Source organism: Macaca mulatta, chromosome 15 (assembly GCF_049350105.2).
Source record: "Macaca mulatta isolate MMU2019108-1 chromosome 15, T2T-MMU8v2.0, whole genome shotgun sequence".
Classification (NCBI taxonomy): domain Eukaryota; kingdom Metazoa; phylum Chordata; class Mammalia; order Primates; family Cercopithecidae; genus Macaca; species Macaca mulatta.
In genome coordinates this window covers 82,600,502-82,623,319 of record NC_133420.1, presented here as the reverse complement: position 1 = coordinate 82,623,319, position 22,818 = coordinate 82,600,502, and the positions used below count along the sequence as shown (strand labels likewise).

Genomic DNA, 22,818 nt, shown 5'->3' with positions numbered 1-22,818 from the left:
ATGGTAGGTTTCTAAAACAATTGTTCGTGACATCACTAGCTAGTTAGCTACATCTTTAAAATCTAAGGCTATCAGCAACAACTGCCAGGTCTGTAAACAATCAGAATCACTACTGACTTCCCTAAGAAAGAAGTGGTGATATGCAAACATCAGAAGAATCAAGAAGAGCTTCTGATCATCAGGCCTAGACACGGCCTAACCATGCGTGGTCACTCATTCTCCTAGCAAATGTATTGGCCCACATTTGATTTTCTAGTTCTGTCAGCATTACATATGGCTATCATGCAGAAATCAAATAAATGTATCTTTATTTCCATTTGTCCCATCTGTATGAGTTTAGCAAAAGCTTCCAGAAACCCACATAGATCCTTATCTAATTTTCTACTTTTCACAGCCCTTCAAAATTTCACATACCAGCACTTGAAATGTAAGTCACTCAAAAGAAACAGATAGTAGACTAGGACTCAGCCTTGAGAATTTTCTCATGACTCTTCGTGATAGTCACAGAGGATTTCATTCCTATACAAGTCCCCCTCATCTTCCACTGGGCTCTTCTGTCAAATTGGGGGAAATACTAGAAAAGGACACAGTAGCTCAAATAAAATGTATAGGCAACTGGAAGACTCATAAAGTTCCCGTTGCTCTAGAAACTTAAGGGTTGGGGTGGGGGGACTAGGAGATCATTCTACTTAAGGAACTAAATTTACTGAGCTCCACTATGAATTTAACATATTACTTCTCTTCATCCTGAAAGCTCCTTTAAGAAGGCACCATCAGGAAAATAAGGCTCATAGAAATTTTGTGCTTTTTGTATGGCTAGAGAGTTAATTGGTGCTAGAATTAAGGTTTAAACCCAAAGCTCAGAGCTCACTTTAAATTCAACAAGAAGGATGTATGAGTGCTGCTCAGGAAGATCATACGATTTAATCAGTGCCATCACAGACAATGTCCATTTCAAGTAAATGTGAACTGATTCTTATCAAATGGAGACTGGCCAGTGAGCTGTGGACTCATTTCTGCTCCTCCTGAGGGAATGCAAAAGCCCCTCTTCATGTTCCACAGGCGCGAATCCTATTCCGGCAGTCACTGCAATCTGGAATCTGGTAAGCCATATATTTTTATTTTGCAAGAGTAAAGGGAGGAATATTTTTATTTTAACTCTGAGCACAAAACATCAAGCTTTGTCCTTGGATCTAAGGTGTTTATTTTCATTGCTGTTCAAATAGTTAGAGCTTTGGCAAGGGATTCAAAATCCCTGTATTCCACTTCCAGCTTTGCCTCTGCCTGAGGCCTCCCCATCACTGTTAACTTTAAAACCAAGGATAATAGTCTCTGAAACTATCTCTCTAATAGGGAGGTTAGGAGGCTTGCCAGGACAGTGTTTGTAGAGTGGTCCAAGCACTTTAGAAAACAGACACTATAAATACAATACACTGCTCTGAATCATCTATTTTTTGTATATCCCTGCCAAAGACAGGGGGATCCTGACCAATCACACATGCGATCCTTCTTTCCTGAAAAAGATTCACATATTGGTGACACAGTGCAATGATACCTTCCTTATGTCATGGTGTTGATAATCCAATCTTTACCTGGGGTCAAATAATCCCTCCTTTCTGTCAATTTTCTGGGTCATCTGTATATTTTTGTAGTTCATATCATACAACTTTCCATCATTTGTTTATGGCTTACCCATTAGAGTGTTAGTTTTTTGAGAGATCTCCTCTTATATACTCAATATATACTAATAAATCAATATTTTTTTGCTATTTGAAGGATTACCTAAATTAATTTATATCCAGATCCATTGATCTTTCTGCTCCAGAAATTTCCTAAAAACCTGTGAGGTCAGATAATAACTATTTCAAAGGCTGTTTTAAATGTTTTATTTTATGCAATAAGGTACAATCCTAGATACTCTAATCATTTTAAGAAATGTATCAAGTAATCATTCATTCCGTGCCAGAGCTTGGAAAGCACCAGAAGAGTTGATAAAATAGGAAAATACAAAGGTGATAAAAATGACAATGTCATATATAGAATAAACCATTACTTGGCCTGGCGCGGTGGCTCATGACTATAAACCCAGCATTTTGGGAGGCCGAGGTGGATCACTTGAGGTCAGGAATTTGAGACCAGCCTGGCCAACGTGGTAAAACCCCGTCTCCACTAAAAATACAAAAATTAGCCGGGTGTGGTGGCAGGTGCCTATAATCCCAGCTATTTAGGAGGCTGAAGCAGAAGAATCACCCGAATCCGGGAGGCGGGGGTTGCAGTGAGTCGAGATCATGCCTCTGCACTCCAGCCTGGGAGACAGAGCAAGACTCCATCTCAATAAATAAATAAACAAACAAGCCATTACTTTTAAAAATGCACACACAAAAATACACACCTTCACAATGTAGTAACGGTAAATATTAATAAGAGTGCTATGGGCTAGTTATTGCACTACATACTTTTAAAATATCCTTTGATTTAACCTTTATAGATGAAGAAACTGATGTTCAAGTATGTTCTCGCTGCTGGCTAACAGAGCTACCAAAAAGTGAAACCAAGATTCACAACCAAGTCTGTCCAACTCTAAAGTCCAAAGTCTTTGTTACTGCATACTCCTCCCTCTTATTTATATCCAAGTGCATTCATATGTACATACATATATATGTGTGTCTGTGTATGTATGTATATATTATTTATTGATAATTAAATAGTAGCTACCCTTTTTCTCTACTGGTTGGAAAGACATTCTTCTTTAAGAGGCACAGTGAAATCCAGCATTTAAGGCTACTTTATAGAAACAAAGTTCTAAAATGATCAGGTTGGTGGTAGTCTGTAATAGTCTATATCGTCATCTTTTTCACTATATATTAACAGCATTGCCTGGTTACTTAACAAGTGGCACTACTAAACGCTTTATGCAAATCATTCTACTTTATCTTCACATCAAAGCCATGAGCACTATTATTATCCCTGTTTTACAGGTGAGTGAACTGAGGTGAATAAAGACATGGGCCTAATTTTTTCACATGTCTAGTAAGAACTGAAGCCAGGATTCAAGCCCATGAATCTGCCTTCACTACATGACTCTGCTGCATTAAGTTTTTCTGGTCCAACTCTATAAAAAGAAGGCATAATTATAGCTATCCCACCACACATGAGTGGAGCACAGACCTGTGCTTATTTTTCCTGAGAGTGCCTGCCAAGGCCATACATCCTGGCTCCTCCTCTCAGTCACAAGGACCCATTTACATATAAGTTCTGGTCAGTGATGTGAGAAGAAGCACCCCTCTACACTTCTGAGCCTCATCCATGAAAATACCCCACAGAGAACCTTCACCTTCTCTCCGGGTTGCCACCCGGATAAGGAATCTACGATCCCAGATAATGGCAGAGCCATAAAATAGCAATGGCCCTAACTTACCTCTTGTCAAATCACCTATGGAAGGAAAGCATTCACCACTAGACTAGGCTTGCAGAGAAAAGAGAAACTTCTGCTGTATTATGCCACTAGTAGTTTTTCAGGATGTACTTACTAAAACAACTGCAATTTATCTTATTGATACTGACTAATGCCTAAAACGCATTCCCTACCTTTTATTAAGCATTTGGCATCTGTAGGGAAACATGTTTAGCAACTGATATTTCTCTGCTATAATTGGTCAGAGTTAACGTTACACATAGATATAAGTGAAAAAAATGCAAATTTATTGAGGAGTTCACAACAGACATTTCATCTATATGATTTCATCTTTTCAGCCACTCAAAGTTAGAGATAGGAGGGTTATCTTAATTTTAGAGACGTATGGGGAGTTATCTTAATTTTAAAGATTTAGAATCTATGACTAAGAATGGCAAAGTTTTCCATATTTAACTCAATCTTGTCTCAATATCCAGAGCCCTTTTGCCATCTAACTTGAAATGCTTTTATAAACCCTGGAAAGGTGACTTCATCTCTCTTCCACTCCCTGCACATAGTATAGCTGAAATCTTACCAACTAGGTAGAAAACCTTTGTTTTTATGCTCAACTACAAAAGGTATGTATCCCTGGAAGGGCAAGTCAAAGACCGGAATTTACAATAAAGCGTTAAGGATAAATATTAGATCTGGTTTTAGTCACAGAAATGAGAGCAAATAGGAGTAAAGACAATGAAATGGAGTATCAGGAAATAGGCAGGAAAAGGAACACAAAAGAGGAACCCATTTCGCCCAATTTTGCCTAAGGTCACACATCTGGTGTGCCACTGAATATAAGAGATCTTAAGTTAGTCTGTCAGTTCCAGACTCTCAGGCCTCCTCTATTCCCCAAAATCATGCCACTCTGTGTCTACAGACTCTCACATATTACCTTCTGGAAAGACAGGCTGGTAGCCTTAAAAACAAAAAACAAACATCCGAATATTACCCATAGGGTCAAAGACCTGAATTCAAGTCAAACTTCAAAATATCCTCCTTCCAATATTTAATACACCCTATTAAGTATTTAGCCTGGGTGTTGGTGCTGGGAAGCCAGTTACAGTGATGAATAAGAGGCATGTGTTATCTTCAGGAAGCTTACAGTGTATCAACTGTGACAATTAACACTTCTGTGATCAGGGGAAAGTCACTTATTTGAGCCTCAACTATACCAAATGTTAATTCACTGACAACATCTTATAAGAGGATGGTGTAAGAGGAGGAAAAGAGGTAACTTATATGAACTTGCTCCACAAAGAGCTGTTTAAATACAAGTGTTTGCTTAATATTGATGTTTTCTACCACATGGATACCACAAAACACTTACTCTACACAGACCACTAGCTAGAAGGCATGGGAGGCTTTGCTTTTCTTCTTATTGCCCTCAACAGCCCAGCTGCTGCTATAGCAGTCAGTCCTTAGGAAGCCTGGAGAAACAACTAAGAGCCTTTTGACAAACTGAAGTTACTATTCCTTCAGTTGCATGGTGAAACATCAAGCTATACCAAGCTAGAAGGTTTCCTTAGCCATTCATTTAACAAATACTTATTGAGTGCTCTGCATCTGTGGTATTCCCTAGTGAGGAGGCCAGAAAAATAAACATTTCAACAGCTGACTTAATTGACTGATTTTAAATTGTGATAGGAGTTTGAAGGAAACAGAGTCCTAAGATAGAGCTACACTAGAAAAGACCTACACTGGCTAAGACGGTCCTCTGTAAGAAAGTGAGACTTTGGCTGATGCCTAAAAGAGAAGAAATTACCCATGCAGAGACACGAGTAGGGTATTCCAGGCAGAAGAAATCTTACACGCAAATAGCTCATGTGGGAGAAGAGCTGAGTGTGTTCAGGAACTAAGTACTTCAAATGAGCTTGAAGGGAAGAGTTTATGAAATGGGAAGGGTTGGAGACAGCTACTTCCCTACTCTCATAGGCTCGTACTCTAGACCTCCTCAGAGCCTGTGTTATACTAATGTGTATCATGAAGCTTAAGAGAAGGATCTAGTATGTAGTTACTCCCAAATCCAAAGCTGGACCTCTCAAAGACGGATGGCTCCATTTGTCTTTGAGAAATGCTCTTCTAATGTCCCAATTGTGCTGGTAAGACACAGGAGAGTTTTCTTATAGAGTTTTTTCTACTGCTTTTCTTATAAGGCTGCTGACACCACAGCTAAATATTCAGAGTGTCTCAACTGCTTCTCTGAATTCTGGCAGGACCCACCTGCAAATGAGGAGATTTCCACAGACAGGCTGGTGGACGAGCCCAGGCAAGTCAGTTATACGTTCAAACTGAAAGAGACTGTGAAAACTTGATTTTTAAATGACTAAATTCAACAACGATAATCACCTATATTCTTATTTCCTAAGTCAAGGACAGAGGGGAAAATGGGGAAAGGACAAAAGAGGGGGCGACTGCTTCTATTCATGGTCAATAAATGTATCATGAGATACAGACTTGAACTAAGAATTCTTCTTCTTCTTCTTTTTTTTTTTTTTTTGAGGTGGAGTCTCGCCACAATGCCCAGGCTGGAGCGCAAAGGTACAATCTTGGCTCACTGCAACCTCTGCTTCCCAGGTTCAAGCAATTCTCCTGCCTCAGCTTCCCAAGTAGCTGGGTTAACAGGCACATGCCACCATACCCGGCTAATTTTTGTATTTTAGTAGAGACAGGGTTTCACCATATTGGCCAGGCTGGTCTCAAACTCCTGACCTCAAGTGATCCGCCTGCCTCGGCCTCCGAAAGTGCTGGGATTTCAGGCATGACCCCACCATGCCTGGCCAGAATTATTTTTTAGTAGTAGAAAAAACATCAGGCCGGGCGCGGTGGCTCAAGCCTGTAATCCCAGCACTTTGGGAGGCCGAGACAGGCGGATCACGAGGTCAGGAGATCGAGACCATCCTGGCTAACACGGTGAAACCCCATCTCTACTAAAAAATACAAAAAAACTAGCCGGGCGAAGTGGCGGGCGCCTGTGGTCCCAGCTACTCGGGAGGCTGAGGCAGGAGAATGGCGTAAACCCGGGAGGCAGAGCTTGCAGTGAGCTGAGATCCGGCCACTGCACTCCAGCCTGGGCGACAGAGCCAGACTCAGTCTCAAAAAAAAAAAAAAAAAAAAAACCACACATCATATTCTCCTTTGTATTTAGATTTTAGCATCTAATTGCATATTCCCATTTTTGTTGTTGTCTGGAAAATGCTTAAGAGCTAACTTACCTTTTCTGTACTTTCTGAATAAATACTTTAGTAAGTACACAGGAGAATATTGAGTTCTTTATATATTACCTGACTTCTTAAGTAGTTGTAGTCCAAGTTATGTAATGCATTTTATACCCAACTGACTACCTTGTGAATTATACAGATACTCACATAGGTGAAAATTAATTTTATTAAAAAAGTACAGGATCCTTGGTCAATGTGCCAGCCTTTTAAATGTATCTGTAGCATCACTATCATCTCTCTTTTTCTAATAATAACCTCTTCATAAACCACACAGTTTTGAAAGTTCTGCTCCCCTCTTCCCTCTACATTCAAAAATTCAAAATCAGATCAGACAACTGTCATTCTTCCACATTCAGAGGTATCTCAGAAGGCAGGAGTAGCTGTGTACACATAAAGGATGCAGGCTTGGTCCCACAGAGAGTTAAATTAATACCCTGGCTTGACTAGTTCAACTTACCGTACATCTTCATTTGCCCAGGAACACAATCTATAGCCAACTGCTAACCAAGTCAATATGTGGTAAGACTAACAGCCACCCTAACCTGCCTTGATAATTATTCTCCTTTAACTGACATAATATTCAATATACTGTTGTTGAGAGCAATAATGCTAAAATTGATGCCTTGAGGGCTACAAGACAATTGAGTTTTAGCCAGATAAAATGACTTGTACACTAATAGTGCATTATGGGGTTCCACAGCCTTCGGACACACATTTTACAGCCTACTTTTACAAAAATGCCATATACAATTATATTCAAAGTAACTTGTGCACACCTTATCATTACCACATACAATCTTTAAAATATTGGCCAATTATCAAAATTACTTTAGAAGAAAAGGGTTTACTTTTACAGTCTCTCCCTTTTTTTCTTAACAAAACAAGCATTTTCTCACTACATAAGTGATAACAGTTTTGGTGTTCTGGAACCATTTGCTTTTTTTCCAAACCGAGAACTGTTTTAACAAAGAACAAGTAGATTATAAATGCTGAATAACAAAAACCATTATTTAAATAAAATCTATATTACATCAATTCTACCAATAAAACAAGACAGAAACTAAACCTAGAATTCCTCTAGTGTAAAAATCATCTATAGTTTTCTCAAAATGTCAATTTTAGACTCTGATTGGAGAAACATTATATTAAATTTGAAACTGTCAAAATCTATATTAAAATAATAAAAATTAATTATAATTGAAGTATTACAATAAATGAAAATGTTCTCTATATGCAATATTTCACACTAAAATAAGGGATTTATAAATTTTAGTTCCTGGTTTTACTGAATTTTCCTCTCAAACTTAATTTCTCTTGCAATTTTGTATCTTTAAATCAAGCTTGTCCAATCCACAGCCCACGGGCTGCATGTGGCCCAGGAAGGCTCTAAAAGTGGCCAACACAAATTTGTAAACCTTCTTAAAACATTATGAGACTTTTTTTTTTTTTTCCCCTAGCTCATCAGCTTTTGTTAGTGTGTGGCCAAAAACAATTCTTCTTCCAATGTGGCCCAGGAAGCCAAAGATTTGACACCCCTGCTAAATACTGGGCCCTCATATAAAAAGAAATACAGAGTACATTCACATTATTTATACTTGCATTAGAGATATGTTCACAAGTTGGGGAAAAACTAACATCCAAATAATTATTTCAAGTAAAATAAAAAACAGGCACTGGCCAAGGCAGAACAATAGGACCATAACACAAAAACATTATCAGGCTTTATATTTACTGCTATCAAAGTGCTACCTGAACTTTGTTAAAATGGCAAATCAGCATAGCCCCACACATACCTATTTGTTTGGACAGAAAGATACAACGTATATGCTTGTGTCTCTGTGTAGGTATACAGGTGTAAATATCTTAGGCAACAAATACATATGAAACTGAAATATAATATTAATGACAGAAGTATAAGGAGCATAGGGGAGGTAATAAAGATGGTACCAGATTGGGGCAAAACACTTGTTGGTTTGGAATAAAGAAAGGACTGTTAGCCAAGCAAACAGTTCCATACAAACAACTGTAAGAGGTTTTTCTCTTTGTGCAGGGTAAAATCCATTCAAAACAGATATTAATAATCATGTTGTGGAAATGATTGTAGAAAGATGTAGCACTGTATACATCTTGGGGCCAGTATAAGCAGGGATTGTGAAACCAGTTCCTTATTTATTTTTCCTGGCCCCTTCCTCCTAGACCTTGTTCCCCCTCATGCTCCCTGACTGTCCAAGACTTACCTTCCTACTTTAACCCACTGACATGTCCCCATCTTGAGTCAAATGAGATGCTTATAAACAAGCTCTATAAACTGAAAACATAATATACAATTGCTAGTATTATCACCATCATCTCATCTTTTGAGGGCCAAATTTTCTGTGTCTTCCCAGTTGAGATTCACACTAAATTAAGATGCCATCCTATTCTGAGAGCAGACAGGTTATTCCACCTCCCTTACCTTTCCCTGCTTCTACTCACTATCCTTCCATTGCTCTCCTGTCACAGCTAACAGCTGGAGGTACCACACAGGAAAATGACAAGAATCTGTGTGTACTGATGCCAGGTTAAAGAGAGAGGTAGACTGAGACTCCCCACCCCTCACATGCCAAGCTGGCAGCCAATGCCCTTCATGTAACACACAGTAGCCCAGGGAATAAACAGTGGAGATATCTCTAGCACTACACAAAGCTGGCACAGCCAAAACCAATTGTTTTTGAAGGGGTCATGTCTCCTGGTATTATCCTCATGGGAAATTTGAAAAATTGCTTCAGATTCTACCTTCTCCAATTGAGATCTCCTTCGGCGGGAGGGGTATTTCTTCATCATCCAGTGTAGCCTCTTTGGATCCTGGGGTCTCCCAAAATGCTGCTCTCAACACTGACCCCTCAAGGGTTGTAGGAAGACAGACAGCCATAAACACATTTCAGAAGCAAAGTATACAATGCAAATGACACATGACACATTGCAAAAATGAGATGAAGAAAGGGAGGGATGGGAGATGGGGGTGCATGAAGGCTGTGGGCCTCCCAGAAAACTCTTAAAGCCCTTAACCAGATCAGAAGTGCCATTGATACAAACGGACACTCAAGGCTGGAAGAACAGGTTCTGCAAAGACCAAATCTAAAACCATGTCTGTGTGTTTCAGAATGCAGAAATCTGAAGGCTATGATGTGAGGGTTTACTGGTTATATAAGTTTATATGGATTATAGTTCTACTTTTGATTTGGCTGAAAAAACAATAAATAGTAAAATGTGTGCCTTTAGTTACAACGACTACCAAGAAAAACACCGTACCTGCAAACTGAGTATGAGACAAAGCCCTAATAAACCCAAGTGCAGGGTAATCTCAGATTTTCACACACCCATCACCCGCCTCAAAGGGCCCTCCTTTTTAATAGGGCTATAATAAGACTTGTTGGAGAAGCAGAAAACCCATGTTGTAGAGAAAGAGTTAAATTCAAAAAGGTGCAAACAAAGGTAACGCGAGTCAAGAGGCCATGTTTTCCTTGTAATACACCCTGAGGTCCGATGGTGGTCTGCTTTGTCTCTCTCCTTCTTTCCCCTTCCCAGACAAGCCTGCTGAAATGACCACTTTAACCAGAGGAGGGTGTGCAGCCCTTCCTGTGAGGTTTGCCAAGGGCTCTCACCCTTCCCCACCCAGAGCCGGCCCCGGACACCGGCGGCGTTCAAGTCTTCCCCCTACCTGAAGGATGTATCCTCGGACATAGTCCCGCAGAGTCCAGCCAAGGCCGTGCAGTATGTGCAGCACCTCCTCTTGCTTCAGGACACTGAAGAGACGGTCCAGCAGGATCTTTAGCCGCACAGGCACCGCTTGTGTTCCATAGAGCATCAGGCTGCTGATGTCAAACACGACGTTGGACTGCACAATCTCCACTTGGGTGGGGTGGTACAGGTGCTGCGTGCTGAGCTTATCCAAGGCTGTGGTGGTCCCGCCAAAGTTTCAGAGATGGGGGTGTTGGGAATAAAGAGATAAAGAGAGAGAACAGGAGTTAGAAATATCGCTGGAAGTTACCAGGGCTCCATTTCTACACATGAATGTTTGCCATACGTGTTTAAGCAAGATCCTGCAAAGAAAATAGTTCTCTGACATCTCCTTTCTGTTTTACCCCTTTTCTTTCCTATTTTTTAAATTGGATGTGTTTATAAATTGCAGGCAACAACAAATACAAAACACCTTCAACTTTAAGATAAAGAGCCACTGAGGATGTTTTTAAATGACCGTGGCTGGTGCTAAAAACCTCATTGATTTGTTAAGTGAACTGTGGTTCAACTCAAGTTAAGATAGTGTCCCCCACCCCCTACCAAAAACAAAACAAAACAATTCCTAACTCATGCCATACAGGGAGGCTCAATTATCACTTTTCTGAATAAGATTCACCTGTTATAATACCTAAATGGTTTGAGGAGGAAGAGAGTGTTCTTTAGACGATAGGGGTAAAAGACCCAATTTGGAGGAAATAAAGAAAGCTGACATCCGTGTGGAGGGTTAGTAATTTAAGTCAAGTCATATTAGCTATAGTGGGTTATCCAAAAACCTAGTTCTCCCAATTTCTCTCGTTAGTCACCTGTTAGATAGCTTTTGTGTTCACTGGCATGTTTTCTGAAACTTATTCAGGATACAAAGGAAAGAAAATTAAAGTCATAATTTTAAAAAGAAAGAAATAACAAGTCACTTTGTTAATAGCTCTAAGGGTACAGATGAAAATGGAAACAAATGACAAGACAACATGTGGGAATTTCTGGTGTATCTTAGCTGTGTTATCTCAGTAGAAAAAGCTGAGGATGACCATTCTCAGAGTCAACACTTTCAATACAATGGAAATTTCAACAATTGGGTGCTTTTTCTCCTCAAATTTAAGAAAACACTATCTCTTCTGTAGAACTAAATGCCAAAATAAGGTCATAAATTCTAGTCCCCATCCATATCTGAGTTGCTGCACACCCAATTGCTGATAATATAATTACATTTTGCCTCAGTTTCTCAAACAATAACACTGTCTTATCTGTAGGGCTTAAAGAGCTGCTGCAAAGATTAGTGAGATAATGAGTGAGAGGCACTCTAAACTCCTTAAGAGAACACAAAAGGCATTCAGAACTGTCAGAATTATATGCATATGCCCATTGAGGAATTAAACAAGACGAACACATAAGCCTGAAGGATGGTCATCTAACCTCATGAGTCAGGCAAATGGGTATCAGCCAACATCTAGGCTCAAGTGATAACTACACCTAAGTTATGTACCTAAGGTTTCTGCAAATTCTAAACTACTGTGTGGCCTTTCTCAGTTGCTTTTCCTAACACCTTATCCCTAACGGTATGGGCTACACTGCATGTGCATTCTCAGCAACTCCTATTTTACTACACCAGTATTACTGCATAATAATGGAGGAATTTAAAAGTGCGTGCACACAGATTTTTTAGTATTTCACATGTATTTTTTCAGGGCTCCTCCTCCACTCTCATTTCCTCCTGACTTGTGGTCACTAGAGAGTTCATGTACTCTTGATAAATTGCTTTCTTACATCCACAGTGTAAAGGCCCTTATCATTTACCCGCTGGCTTCATTCAACACATTTACTCCCAGGAATACTTTGTCAGAGGGTTCGGGTTTTCTCATACTTCATTTCTTGCAGCTGATTTGTCTGATCTTCCCTATTCTAGTGGTTAAGTCAACTTTGAATAAATAGTCTTAAAAATTAATTTAACGTTTGGGAAAGATAAGGGATTCACAAGCCTAGGGACTGAAGTTTTCTCTCACTCCACAGGGCATTTAGACTGCAAAAAGGCAGCAATGGGGTATTACCATTCCTGTTCTTCTTCAAGTACAGCTTAACTACTCAGCCTCCTGATGAGTGGCTGCTCTGCTTACAGAATCCAGTGACCATATCAGGGGGGATCTGAACCTCCTCCATTTCCCTTCATCAGCTCTCCTCAACCATATCAGACAGTTTTTTACAAAACAGACTTCTATGACAACAGCAAATATGAAACTGACAGGACTCAGTAGAAAGGAAATAAAACGACACAAAATCCTGATTTTTGTGTGTGTACTTGGCACCTTGCATCTCTGCATTAAGTACATGCAGGTGTGTGTACAAATGCGTTCAAACTGTAGGTGAAAAAAACCATAATCCCTCTCCCTCCCACTCATTAAAAAAGGTTGGTTATTTTATTTTTTATTTATTTTTTAAGATGCAGTCTCGCTCTGTCGCCCAGGCTGGAGTACAGTGGCACAATCTCAGCTCACTGCAAATTTCATGCCATTCTCCTGCCTCAGCCTCCCGACTAGCTGGGACTACAGGGGCCCGCCATCACGCCCAGCTTTTTTTTTTTTTTTTTGTATTTTTAGTAGAGAGAGGGTTTCCCCGTGTTAGCCAGGATGGTCTTGACTCCTGACCTTGTGATCTGCCTGCCTCGGCCTCCCAGAGTGCTGGGATTACAAGCATGAGCCACCTCACGTGGCCAAAGTTGATTGTTTTAAAGATGAAGAGGACTAAACTGTTAAGGGTACAGAAGAAAAGAAAGAATCGTCAGAGAATTAAAAGAGCACAGATAGAACAAAAATATTTCCCTAGATATGCTTTCGAGAACACCTGAGATTGAGGATATTATAAGGACACTAGTTGATTCTTCTTCATAAGTATACCATATGTCAGTAAGGAAGAATACAGCTGGGAAAGGTGGCTCACACCTGTAATCCCAGCACTTTGGGAGGCGAGACAGCAGATTGCCTAAGCCAAGAGTTCAAGACCGGCCTGGGTGAAACCTCCACCTCTACAAAAAATGGAAAAATTAGCTGGGCATGGTGGCATACACCTGTGGTACCAGATACTAGGGAGGTTGGGGTAGGAAGATCCCCTGAGCCCAGGGGCAATCCAGGTTGCAGTGAGCCATGATTGTATCACTGCACTCCAGCCTGGGCAACAGAAGTGAGACGTGTCTCAAAAAAAAGAGGAAAAAAATAGAAAAACTGTTATAAACCACATAAATATACAGCAAAGGTCAACAACTTATTCTGTAATGGCCAGATCGTAAATATTTTAGGTTTGTGGGTTATGCGTTGTCTTTCACACCTATTCACCTCTACTGTTACAGCAAGAAAACAGCCATACATAGATAAGACTTAAACTATTAGGTGTGTTAGTGTTCCAATAAAACTTTATTTAGGCCAGGTGCAGTGGCTCACACCTGTAATCTCAGCACTTTGGGAGGCCAAGGCAGGAGAATTACTGGAGCCCAAGAGTTCGAGATCAGCTTAGGCAACACAGTGAAACCCTGTCTCTACAAAAAAATAAAAAATTAGCCAGGCATACCGGTTGTCTCAGCTACTTGGGAGGCTGAGGTGGGAGGATTGCTTGGGCCCTGGGGGTCAAGGCTGCAGTGGAGCAATGATTGTGCCACTGTATTTTAGCCTGGGTGGAAGAGTAAGACCCTGTCTCCAAAAACAAACCAACAAACAAACTTTATTTACACAAAGAGACACCTCACCAGCTTTGTTTGGGCCCTGATGATGATGAAAATGTGGCTCAGATATTTAATGGAAGTCAACAGTAGATCACAAAAAAGCTCTAAGAGTGTGGTTTAGGAAGCAGTTACCTAGGAGATGAGCCGTAGATGAAGACTTAAAAAATATTAAATTGGGCCAGGCATGGTGGCTCACACCCATAATCCCAGCACTTTGGGAGGCCAAGGTGGGCAGATCACGAGGTCAAGAAATCGAGACCATCCTGGCCAATATGGTGAAACCCCGTTTCTACTAAAAATACAAAAATTAGCTGGGCATGGTGGCACACACAAGTAATCCCACCTACTTGGGAGGCTGAGGCAGGAGAATCGCTTGAACCTGGGAGGCAGAGGTTGCAATGAGCCAAGATCACGCCACTGCACTCTAGCCTGGCAACAGAGCGAGACTCCGTCTCAGAAAAAATTAAACTGCCTAGCTTGCAAATTTCAGCATAAACATATCATCAAAGATTATGATCTGCCAAATTTCTTGAATATATCAAAATTTTCTGCTTTACAATTACTAGATCATATTGAGTCACCAAGTTGTGACAACTTTTGGGGAAGTACCTCTGAAACTATGATACGTGATGATTTTTTAATTGTCATAAAATCTGTAAGGTGAGAACTGGACTGCTGTCTAATTTCATGATCTTCATATATCTGACTGTGGAAGAGGCAGGTTTGGATCTTGCAGGGTTAGGAATATGAGTTAGGCCAATGGCACTGTAGAAAATGTAGGTCAAGAACTTGTTCATCAGGATGGAGTGGGAAAAGATGGCACCCACTTTAATTAATTTTATGGGCCTAACCAATTGCTAATTTGTCCTATACCAATGGTATTGTCAAGATTCATTTTCAGGCCAGGCACCGTGGCTCACGCCTGTAATCCAGCACTTTGGGAAGTTGAGGTAGGTGGATCACCCAAGGTCAGGAGTTTGAGACCAGCCTGGCCAACATGGGGAAACCCCATCTCTACTAAAAATACAAAAATTAGCCCAGCGTGGTGGCACATGCCTGTAGTCCCAGCTACTTGGAAGGCTGAGGCAAGACAATCACATGAACCAGCCCAGCGTGGTGGCACATGCCTGTAGTCCCAGCTACTTGGAAGGCTGAGGCAAGACAATCACATGAACCCAGGAGGCGGAGGTTGCAGTGAGCCGAGATCGCATCACTGCACTCCAGCCTGGGCAACAGAGTGAGACTCCATCACAGGAAAAAAAAAAAAAAAAAAAAGATTCATTTTCAAACAAAATCTAACCAGAAGTTGCACATACAAAATATATAAAAGTGAAACTGTTCTAGGTGAGGCTGGAGTAATCACAGATTACAGAATGTCCAATCAAGTATTACTCCTTTTTTCTCAACTTGCTTAAGTATCTCAGTGGGCCGAACCTTGGAAGTACCGTTTGAAAAGCCCTTTTCTTTATAGTGAGTTGATATCAATTTTTTTGCCTGATTTGTGTCCACTCCCCTTCATTCTGGTAATAGAAGCTACATTTTCTTTTGGGAACTTGTCCCTTACACTCAACACCAGTCTTTCTTTCTTTTCTTTTCTTTTTTTTTTTTTTTTTTTTTTTTTTGAGACAGGTTCTAACTCTATGACCCAGGCTGGAGTGCAGTGGCATGATCACGGCTCCCCACAGCCTCCACCTCCAGGGACTCAGTCTCCCAAGTAGCTAGGACTAGAGGTGCATGCCACCATACCCAGATAATTTTTCTGTATTTTTTTTTGTGTGGAGATGGGGTATCCCCATGTTGTTCAGCCTGGTCTCGAACTTCTGGGCTCAAGTGATCCACCTGCCTTGGCCTCCCAAAGTGTTGGGATTACAGGCATGAGCCATCATACCTGGCCAATACTAGTATTTCATAGAACTGAATATTCCTTAGCCAGGCCTAGAAAACCAGTCTGCTCCAGCACCCTGACCGTAACAACTGGTTCAAGAATACGTAAGTGACCTAAGTCTTGACAGTGAGATTGAATCCAGGAATTTACTTAGAACTACTGGGAATTTCTTCTCTTTCCTCTAAATTTGTAGCTAATGAATATGCTTGAGAATACAAATCATATGGAGAAGAGCTAGGCTGCAAGAGGATCTGACAAATATCTAGTACTGATAATATTGTTTGATTCAGAAGATTTGGCAGTGCTTTGAGGTTGGTACTATCCCTGGAATTTTCTGTTACATGAGCGAACAAAATCTGTCTCTCCTTGTCCCTCCACTACCTCTCCCTCTCCCCCCTACCTTTTTCTCACTGTCTACTTGACGTCACATTCTGTAAGTTGGAACTAAAAGAGTTCTATTACAACTACCCTTTGAGGTACTTTTCTAGCTGATTAAAAAGTAATTTCAAGGTCAAGTGTGGTGGCTTATGCCTGTAATCCCAGCACTTTGGGAGGCCGAGTTGGGCGGATCACGAGTTCAGGAGTTTGAGACCAACCTGACCAATATGGCGAAACCCCATCTCTACTAAAAATACAAAAATTGGCCAGGCACGGTAGCGTGCACCTGTAGTCCCAGCTACTTGGGAGGCTGAGGCAAGAGAATCGCTTGAACCTAGGAGGCAGAGGTTGCAGTGAGCTGAGATTGTGCCACTGTACTCCAGCCTGGGTGACAGAGTGAGACTCCATCTCAAAAAAAAAAAAAAAAAAGTAATTTCAAAGTAGTGGTCAGTGTTCAACTAAAAGTATGTTAGTTCCAGGCTGAATGCAATTCACACTTTCTGCAACGAATGGAATGAAGAGTATTCTAAATAATTTAACGGCCGGGCACGGTGGCTCACACCTGTAATCCCAGCACTTTGGGAGGCCAAGGCAGGCAGATCACGAGGTCAGGAGATCGAGACCATTCTGGCTAACACGGTGAAACCCTATCTCTACTAAAAATACAAAAAATTAGCCAAGCATCGTGGCAGCTGCCTGTAGTCCCAGCTACTTGAGAGGCTGAGGCAGGAGAATGGCATGAACCCGGGAGATGGAGCTTGCTGTGAGCCGAGATTGTGCCTCTGCACTCCAGCCTGGGCGACAGAGCAAGACTCCGCCTCAAAACACACACACACACACACAATTTCACATCTTATACGAATTTACAAAGAGTGAAGAATGCCTTCAACAGCATTAATAAGGAAAAATAATGGTGAGGAAGAGTGTAAAGAAAATAACCCTTTAAGTGACAACTATGTATCAGGCATCATTCTAGAGCAACTTTGCCCAAACCGTGGCACGGGCCACATGTGGCCGAGGACGGCTTTGAACGTGGCCCAACACAAATTCATAAACTTTCTTAAATGAGATTTTTTTGCCATTTATTTTTAGCTTATCAGCTATCGTCAGTGTGTTAGTGTATTTTATGTGTGGCCCAAGTCAATTCTTCTTCTTCCACTGTGGCCCAGGGAAGCCAAAAGATTGGATATCCCTGTTCTAGGGGCTCACTATTAGCTCTTTTAATCCTTCAATTAAAAAGCATACAAACACACTATTATTATTACCGCTTATTCTGAGGTCATGGCCTCAATCAGGTTAGGTAAATGGCCTAAGGTCACTTAGCAAATTCACTCAAGAAAATTCTGTTTTCACTACATGTTCGAATAAATAGTCAATATGAAACCTGGAAGTCCTCATCATGTTGGAAGTCCCTAACTACCAGCAATCTGGGCTACTTGCCCATCACTCTGCTGAAGCAAGCATTTCAAAGGTCACCAACACCTGCCTTTCTGTGAAATCCAACAGCTTTTTTCCTTCATTATTCTCCACAATCTCTCCATAGCAGCTGACCTTATTGATCACTGCTCCTCCTAAAATGCTCTCCTCCTTCATTCATGCATACATTCATTTATTCACCAGCACCTATTAACTTATCTCTGAAGTACGTGCTGTATGCAGATACAAAAGTAATTTATGTTGTGGCCTCCACCTTCAAAAGCAGACAGATGTAGGCAATATAAATGCTATAAAAAAGATCTGACCAAGTACTGTGGGACACAGAAGAGAGGGCAATGCTGCCGGGAATGCAGTCTCCTAACTCGGAAGTCAGCAGGCAAGAAAGAAGGAGGAGAGTACTGTAGGTAGACGGAACTAAGGCAGTGATTCTCACTCATTGTGTGTATCAGAATCAAGTGGAGGGCCTGTTAAAACAGACTGCTGGGCCACCTCTCCCAGAGTTTCTGATTCACTGGGTCTGGGCATCAAGAATCTGCATTTCTAACAAGTCTCCAGAAGACGTTGATGCTACTGGCCAGGATGATACTCTGAGAATCACTGAATTAATGGGTATGTGTTAGGGAACTGACTATCTAAACAATGTAACACTTGCAGCAAAATAGTTGGAAATTAGTCCAAAAAGATCATATTAGCAGACTGTAAGTAAGGAGCTTTATTTGTAAAGGCAAAGACCTGTGGAAAGCTTGTAATTTTATTTCTTGTTAATAGGATTAGGAAAGTATTAAACATTTTATGAGGAAAATGGGTAGGTGTGGTGGCTCATGCCTGAAATCTCAGTGCTTTGGGAGGCTGAGATGGGAGGATCACTTGAAGATAGGAATTGGAGATCCATCTGGACAACACAGTGAAACCATGTCCACAAAAAAAAAAAAAAAAAAAAAATTAATGAGTCAGGCAAGGACAGGTGTGGTAGTGCAAGCCTATAGTCCCAGCTACTTGAGGCAACAGAGACAGGAGGATCACTTGAGCCCAGGAGCTCCAGGCTGCAGTGAGCTATGATCCTGCACTATACTCCAGCCTGGGAGACAGAATGAGACTCCATCTCTAAACAGCAAAAGATTAAAAGATAAAAATTATTTTTAGTTTTAGATGTAAAATTCTGGTAAGAGTGCGAAAGTTTAATTTAAGCAATAGTTGTCACATGGGAGACATGACACCTGTCCAGCAGGAACAGTGGCTGGTGAAGGTACTGGATGAACCTTGGCCACAAAGCCATAACCCATTAACATAGAAAAGTTCAGAAGTAAGAGGGTTGTTTTAACTTTGAAAAATGTGGCCGGGCACGGTGGCTCATCCCTGTAATCCCAGCACTTTGGGAGGCCCAGCACTTTGGGAGGCCTGGCAGTTTGGGAGGCCTGGCAGTTTGGGATCACCAAGAGGTAAGGAGTTCGTGACTAGTCTGGCCAATATAGTGAAACCACATCTCTACTAAAAATATAAAAATTAGCCAGGCGTGGTGGTGGGCACCTGTAATCCCAGCTACTCAGGAGGCTGAGATAGGAGAATCTCTTGAACCTGGGAGGTGGAGGTGGCAGTGAGCTGAGACTGCGCCATTGCACTCCAGCCTGGGCAACAAGAGCGAAACTCCGCCTCAAAAAACAAACAAACAAACAAACAAAAAAAAACCCACAGCCTTTGACAATTGCCCCAGATGATTATGACACATATGCCCCCACTCACATACCACAATGAAAAATTAGAGATAGAAACAGGGGCAGGGACAGCTTAGAGCCAAGTGAAGAGAGCAGGGCATTTTTGCATTACTCCACTGGGACATGACTTAATTCAGTGGACTTCTCAGTACAGTATGCCTAAACTCGGAATATGAGGTAAGCAAACATAGGGACCCAATTTCCAGATCTTGCAGTTCCATATTTACTCTAAAACTAATCTGCTTGAGAATGGGCCTCCAAGTACATGAGGATTATCCATTCTTGTTTCTCTTCTCAAAATTGTACCCTTCCTTCTTTACAAAATAAAGGTATATACCCTGGCTTATATTCTACATGGTACACTTGCCCAGGGTGTAAAACTCTTCTGAGTGCTAAAATAATTCACAATTTGATTATTAAAAGAATTAATAGGCCAGCTGTGGTGGCCCACACCTGTAATTCCAGCACTTTGGGAAGCTGAGGCAGGTGGATTGTTTGAGCCTAGGAGTTCAAGACCAGCCTGGGCAACATGGTGAAACTCCAACTCTACAAAAAATACAAAAATTAGCTTAGCACGGTGGCACATGCCTATGGTCCCAGCTACTCGGGAGGCTGAGATGGGAGGATCACTTGAGCCCATGGAGATCAAAGCTGCAGTGAGCTGTGATTGAGCCACTATACTCCAGCCTGAGCAACACAGTAAGACCCTGTCTCAAAAAACAAACAAACAAAAAAACAACTAATAAAGGCTCATATTTCCCTGACTATACACAGATGAGTAAAGTGTAGCTAGATCTGATACAGGATTTAGGATTATGCTGGAATGTTCAGAATTTAGACATCATATAAAATGGGCAATGATAATGAACTCCCTTCTTACATTCTTGTCTATTTTAATAATGTGTTGCTCTTTAAAAAGGATCCTATGGGAGCAAAGCATGAGTGTCCAATAGTGAAAATTGTCTCCCTCCTCGAACCCCACATATCCAAAGCTAAGATATTCTTTTCAACTATCCTCAACTCTCATTCATCCCTAGGAGGTGTCATCACATGGGAAGAAAAGCCCCTAAGCAAATTAAGGGATGCCTACTCTTTTAAATTTAGTTTGAGTATCTTCCTGTCCCTACAAAATTTGTAGAATACACTGAATAAAAGGTGTAGATAGAAATTTCACCTAATTTCTTTCAGAAACAATGTTTATCATTTAGTAAGGTAGTTATAGCCTACATAATCAAATAATATCAACATATTTATCATTAATCATCATTTTCATCTTAAAAGGTTTTGAATACCTTCTACATACTGCTAGTAAAAATAACAGAATTATAATCCAAATGTCAAAGCACTTAATTTTTAGCAAGTATGTAAGTTCCTCTTTCATTAAGCATATAAAAACAGTCTGATCATGATACCTAGCAAAATTGATAAATATTTTTATATACTACTCTTACCTAATTTTTTTTTACTAAAGTCCAACACTAAATTGTGTGATACACATGGAACCGCATTTATCAAAGTGATATGACTTCTAACATACTTCTCATTTCATAAATAAGTTATATATTATAGTACATAATTACTAATTAAGTAATGAGAAATATCATGTCTATTATAAGCTGAACAAATAAATTTTACCAGCACCACATTTTATTCTGGACTGTTTCAGTAACGTATCATAAAAGATGCATTCCATAACTTATTGATGTGTTTTTTTAATAAGTTTTCTCAAAGTGCATTTATTCGAACTGAAATGTGAACTCAGCTTTTTCTAATAAAAATTAAGGCAGGGCCGGGCGCGGTGGCTCAAGCCTGTAATCCCAGCACTTTGGGAGGCCGAGACGGGCGGATCACGAGGTCAGGAGATCGAGACCATCCTGGCTAACACGGTGAAAACCCGTCTCTACTAAAAATACAAAAAACTAGCCGGGCTAGGTGGCGGGGGCCTGTAGTCCCAGCTACTCAGGAAGCTGAGGCAGGAGAATGGCGTGAACCCGGGAGGCGGAGCTTGCAGTGAGCTGAGATCTGGCCACTGCACTCCAGCCTGGGCGACAGAATGAGACTCCGTCTCAAAAAAAAAAAAAAAAAAAAAGAAAAGAAAAAAAAAATTAAGTCAGATTTATCAGCCTCATTGATCAAATATGACTATTTGACCATGATCACTGGATGTGCCAATTAGGCTACCTGGTGGAAATTTTCTTCAATTAAGATAGCTACGTCTGCAACAGTAAGATAAAAGCATTTTGTTAAAAAAAATTGCAGAAGTTATTTGAACTAAAAACTAATACAGTATTTTTATTTTCTGAATCTTTTCTGTGTATACATGGATAAACAACATGCCTCTAAACTGAAGACTAACAACTAATTGTATAGGGCCTGGTGGCTCATGCTTGTAATCCCAGTACTTTGGGAGGCCTAGGAGGACAGATCACTTAAGGCCAGGAGTTTGAGACCAGCCTGGCCAACAGAGCGAAACCCTGTATCTAGCCAAAAAAAAAATTATAAATCATTATTTGATATAATTTCTTAATGCCCTTTTCCATAAATTGAAAAAGAAATGACTGTAGCAATATCTGAGTAATATATAGGATGGTTTCAATTTCTTTGCTTTTAGCAAACCAATCAAGCGCTGTGTAATTTTTGGCATATAACTTGAAATGACTTCTAAGAAATGAATGACAATGTGGTAACAAACCTCCTAGTTCCATGTATTCACGTGAACCAATATTACACCAGTTACATCTGTGGAAATGGAAACTGGGAATAGAACTGGTAGTGTGCCTTTTCTCCTTTTTGTAATAAGTACTATTCATCCATGGATACATGAACTAATCTGAGAAGAAAAAAATTTATAGTCCCATCTATTTCACTGACAGATACATTTCTAACAAAAATCCACTTTATGTTTAACAAATTTTTAAAATTTGTAATATTTATATTGCTTGGATTTTATTACTGTGATGACAATTTTTAAAATAAAATTTCTATTTCTAGATATTTTATTAATTTTCATTGTAGGCATGCATGTTAAGTTGAGTAATAAAAGACTTTCCAATGAACATTTATGGTAATGTTATTTGGGGGAAAAGGATTGGAAACAACAGGTTAAGGTTAAAAAATAATGACAGAAAGCAACGATTTCACGTTTCCAGTGTTTTTAAAAGGTGCTTGTTGTCTTCCAGATGAAAGACAGAGTCTCTAGGGCCAGAGTCGAATCCCAGCTCTGCCACTTACCTGCTGTAAGATATTGGCAAGTA

General features: G+C 40.4%; 1 protein-coding gene across 16 annotated transcripts in view; it reads right to left on the bottom strand.

The window, feature by feature from the left end:
* BNC2 (basonuclin zinc finger protein 2) overlaps positions 1–22,818 on the bottom strand; it is a 454,984-nt gene that overhangs the window by 122,050 nt on the left and 310,116 nt on the right. For all 16 annotated transcript variants that reach the window (XM_015117647.3, XM_077966053.1, XM_077966061.1 and 13 more), the window contains one exon: positions 10,370–10,605. In XM_015117647.3, the coding sequence (XP_014973133.1) occupies positions 10,370–10,605 (236 nt within the window). The remainder of the gene's footprint in view (positions 1–10,369; positions 10,606–22,818) is intronic.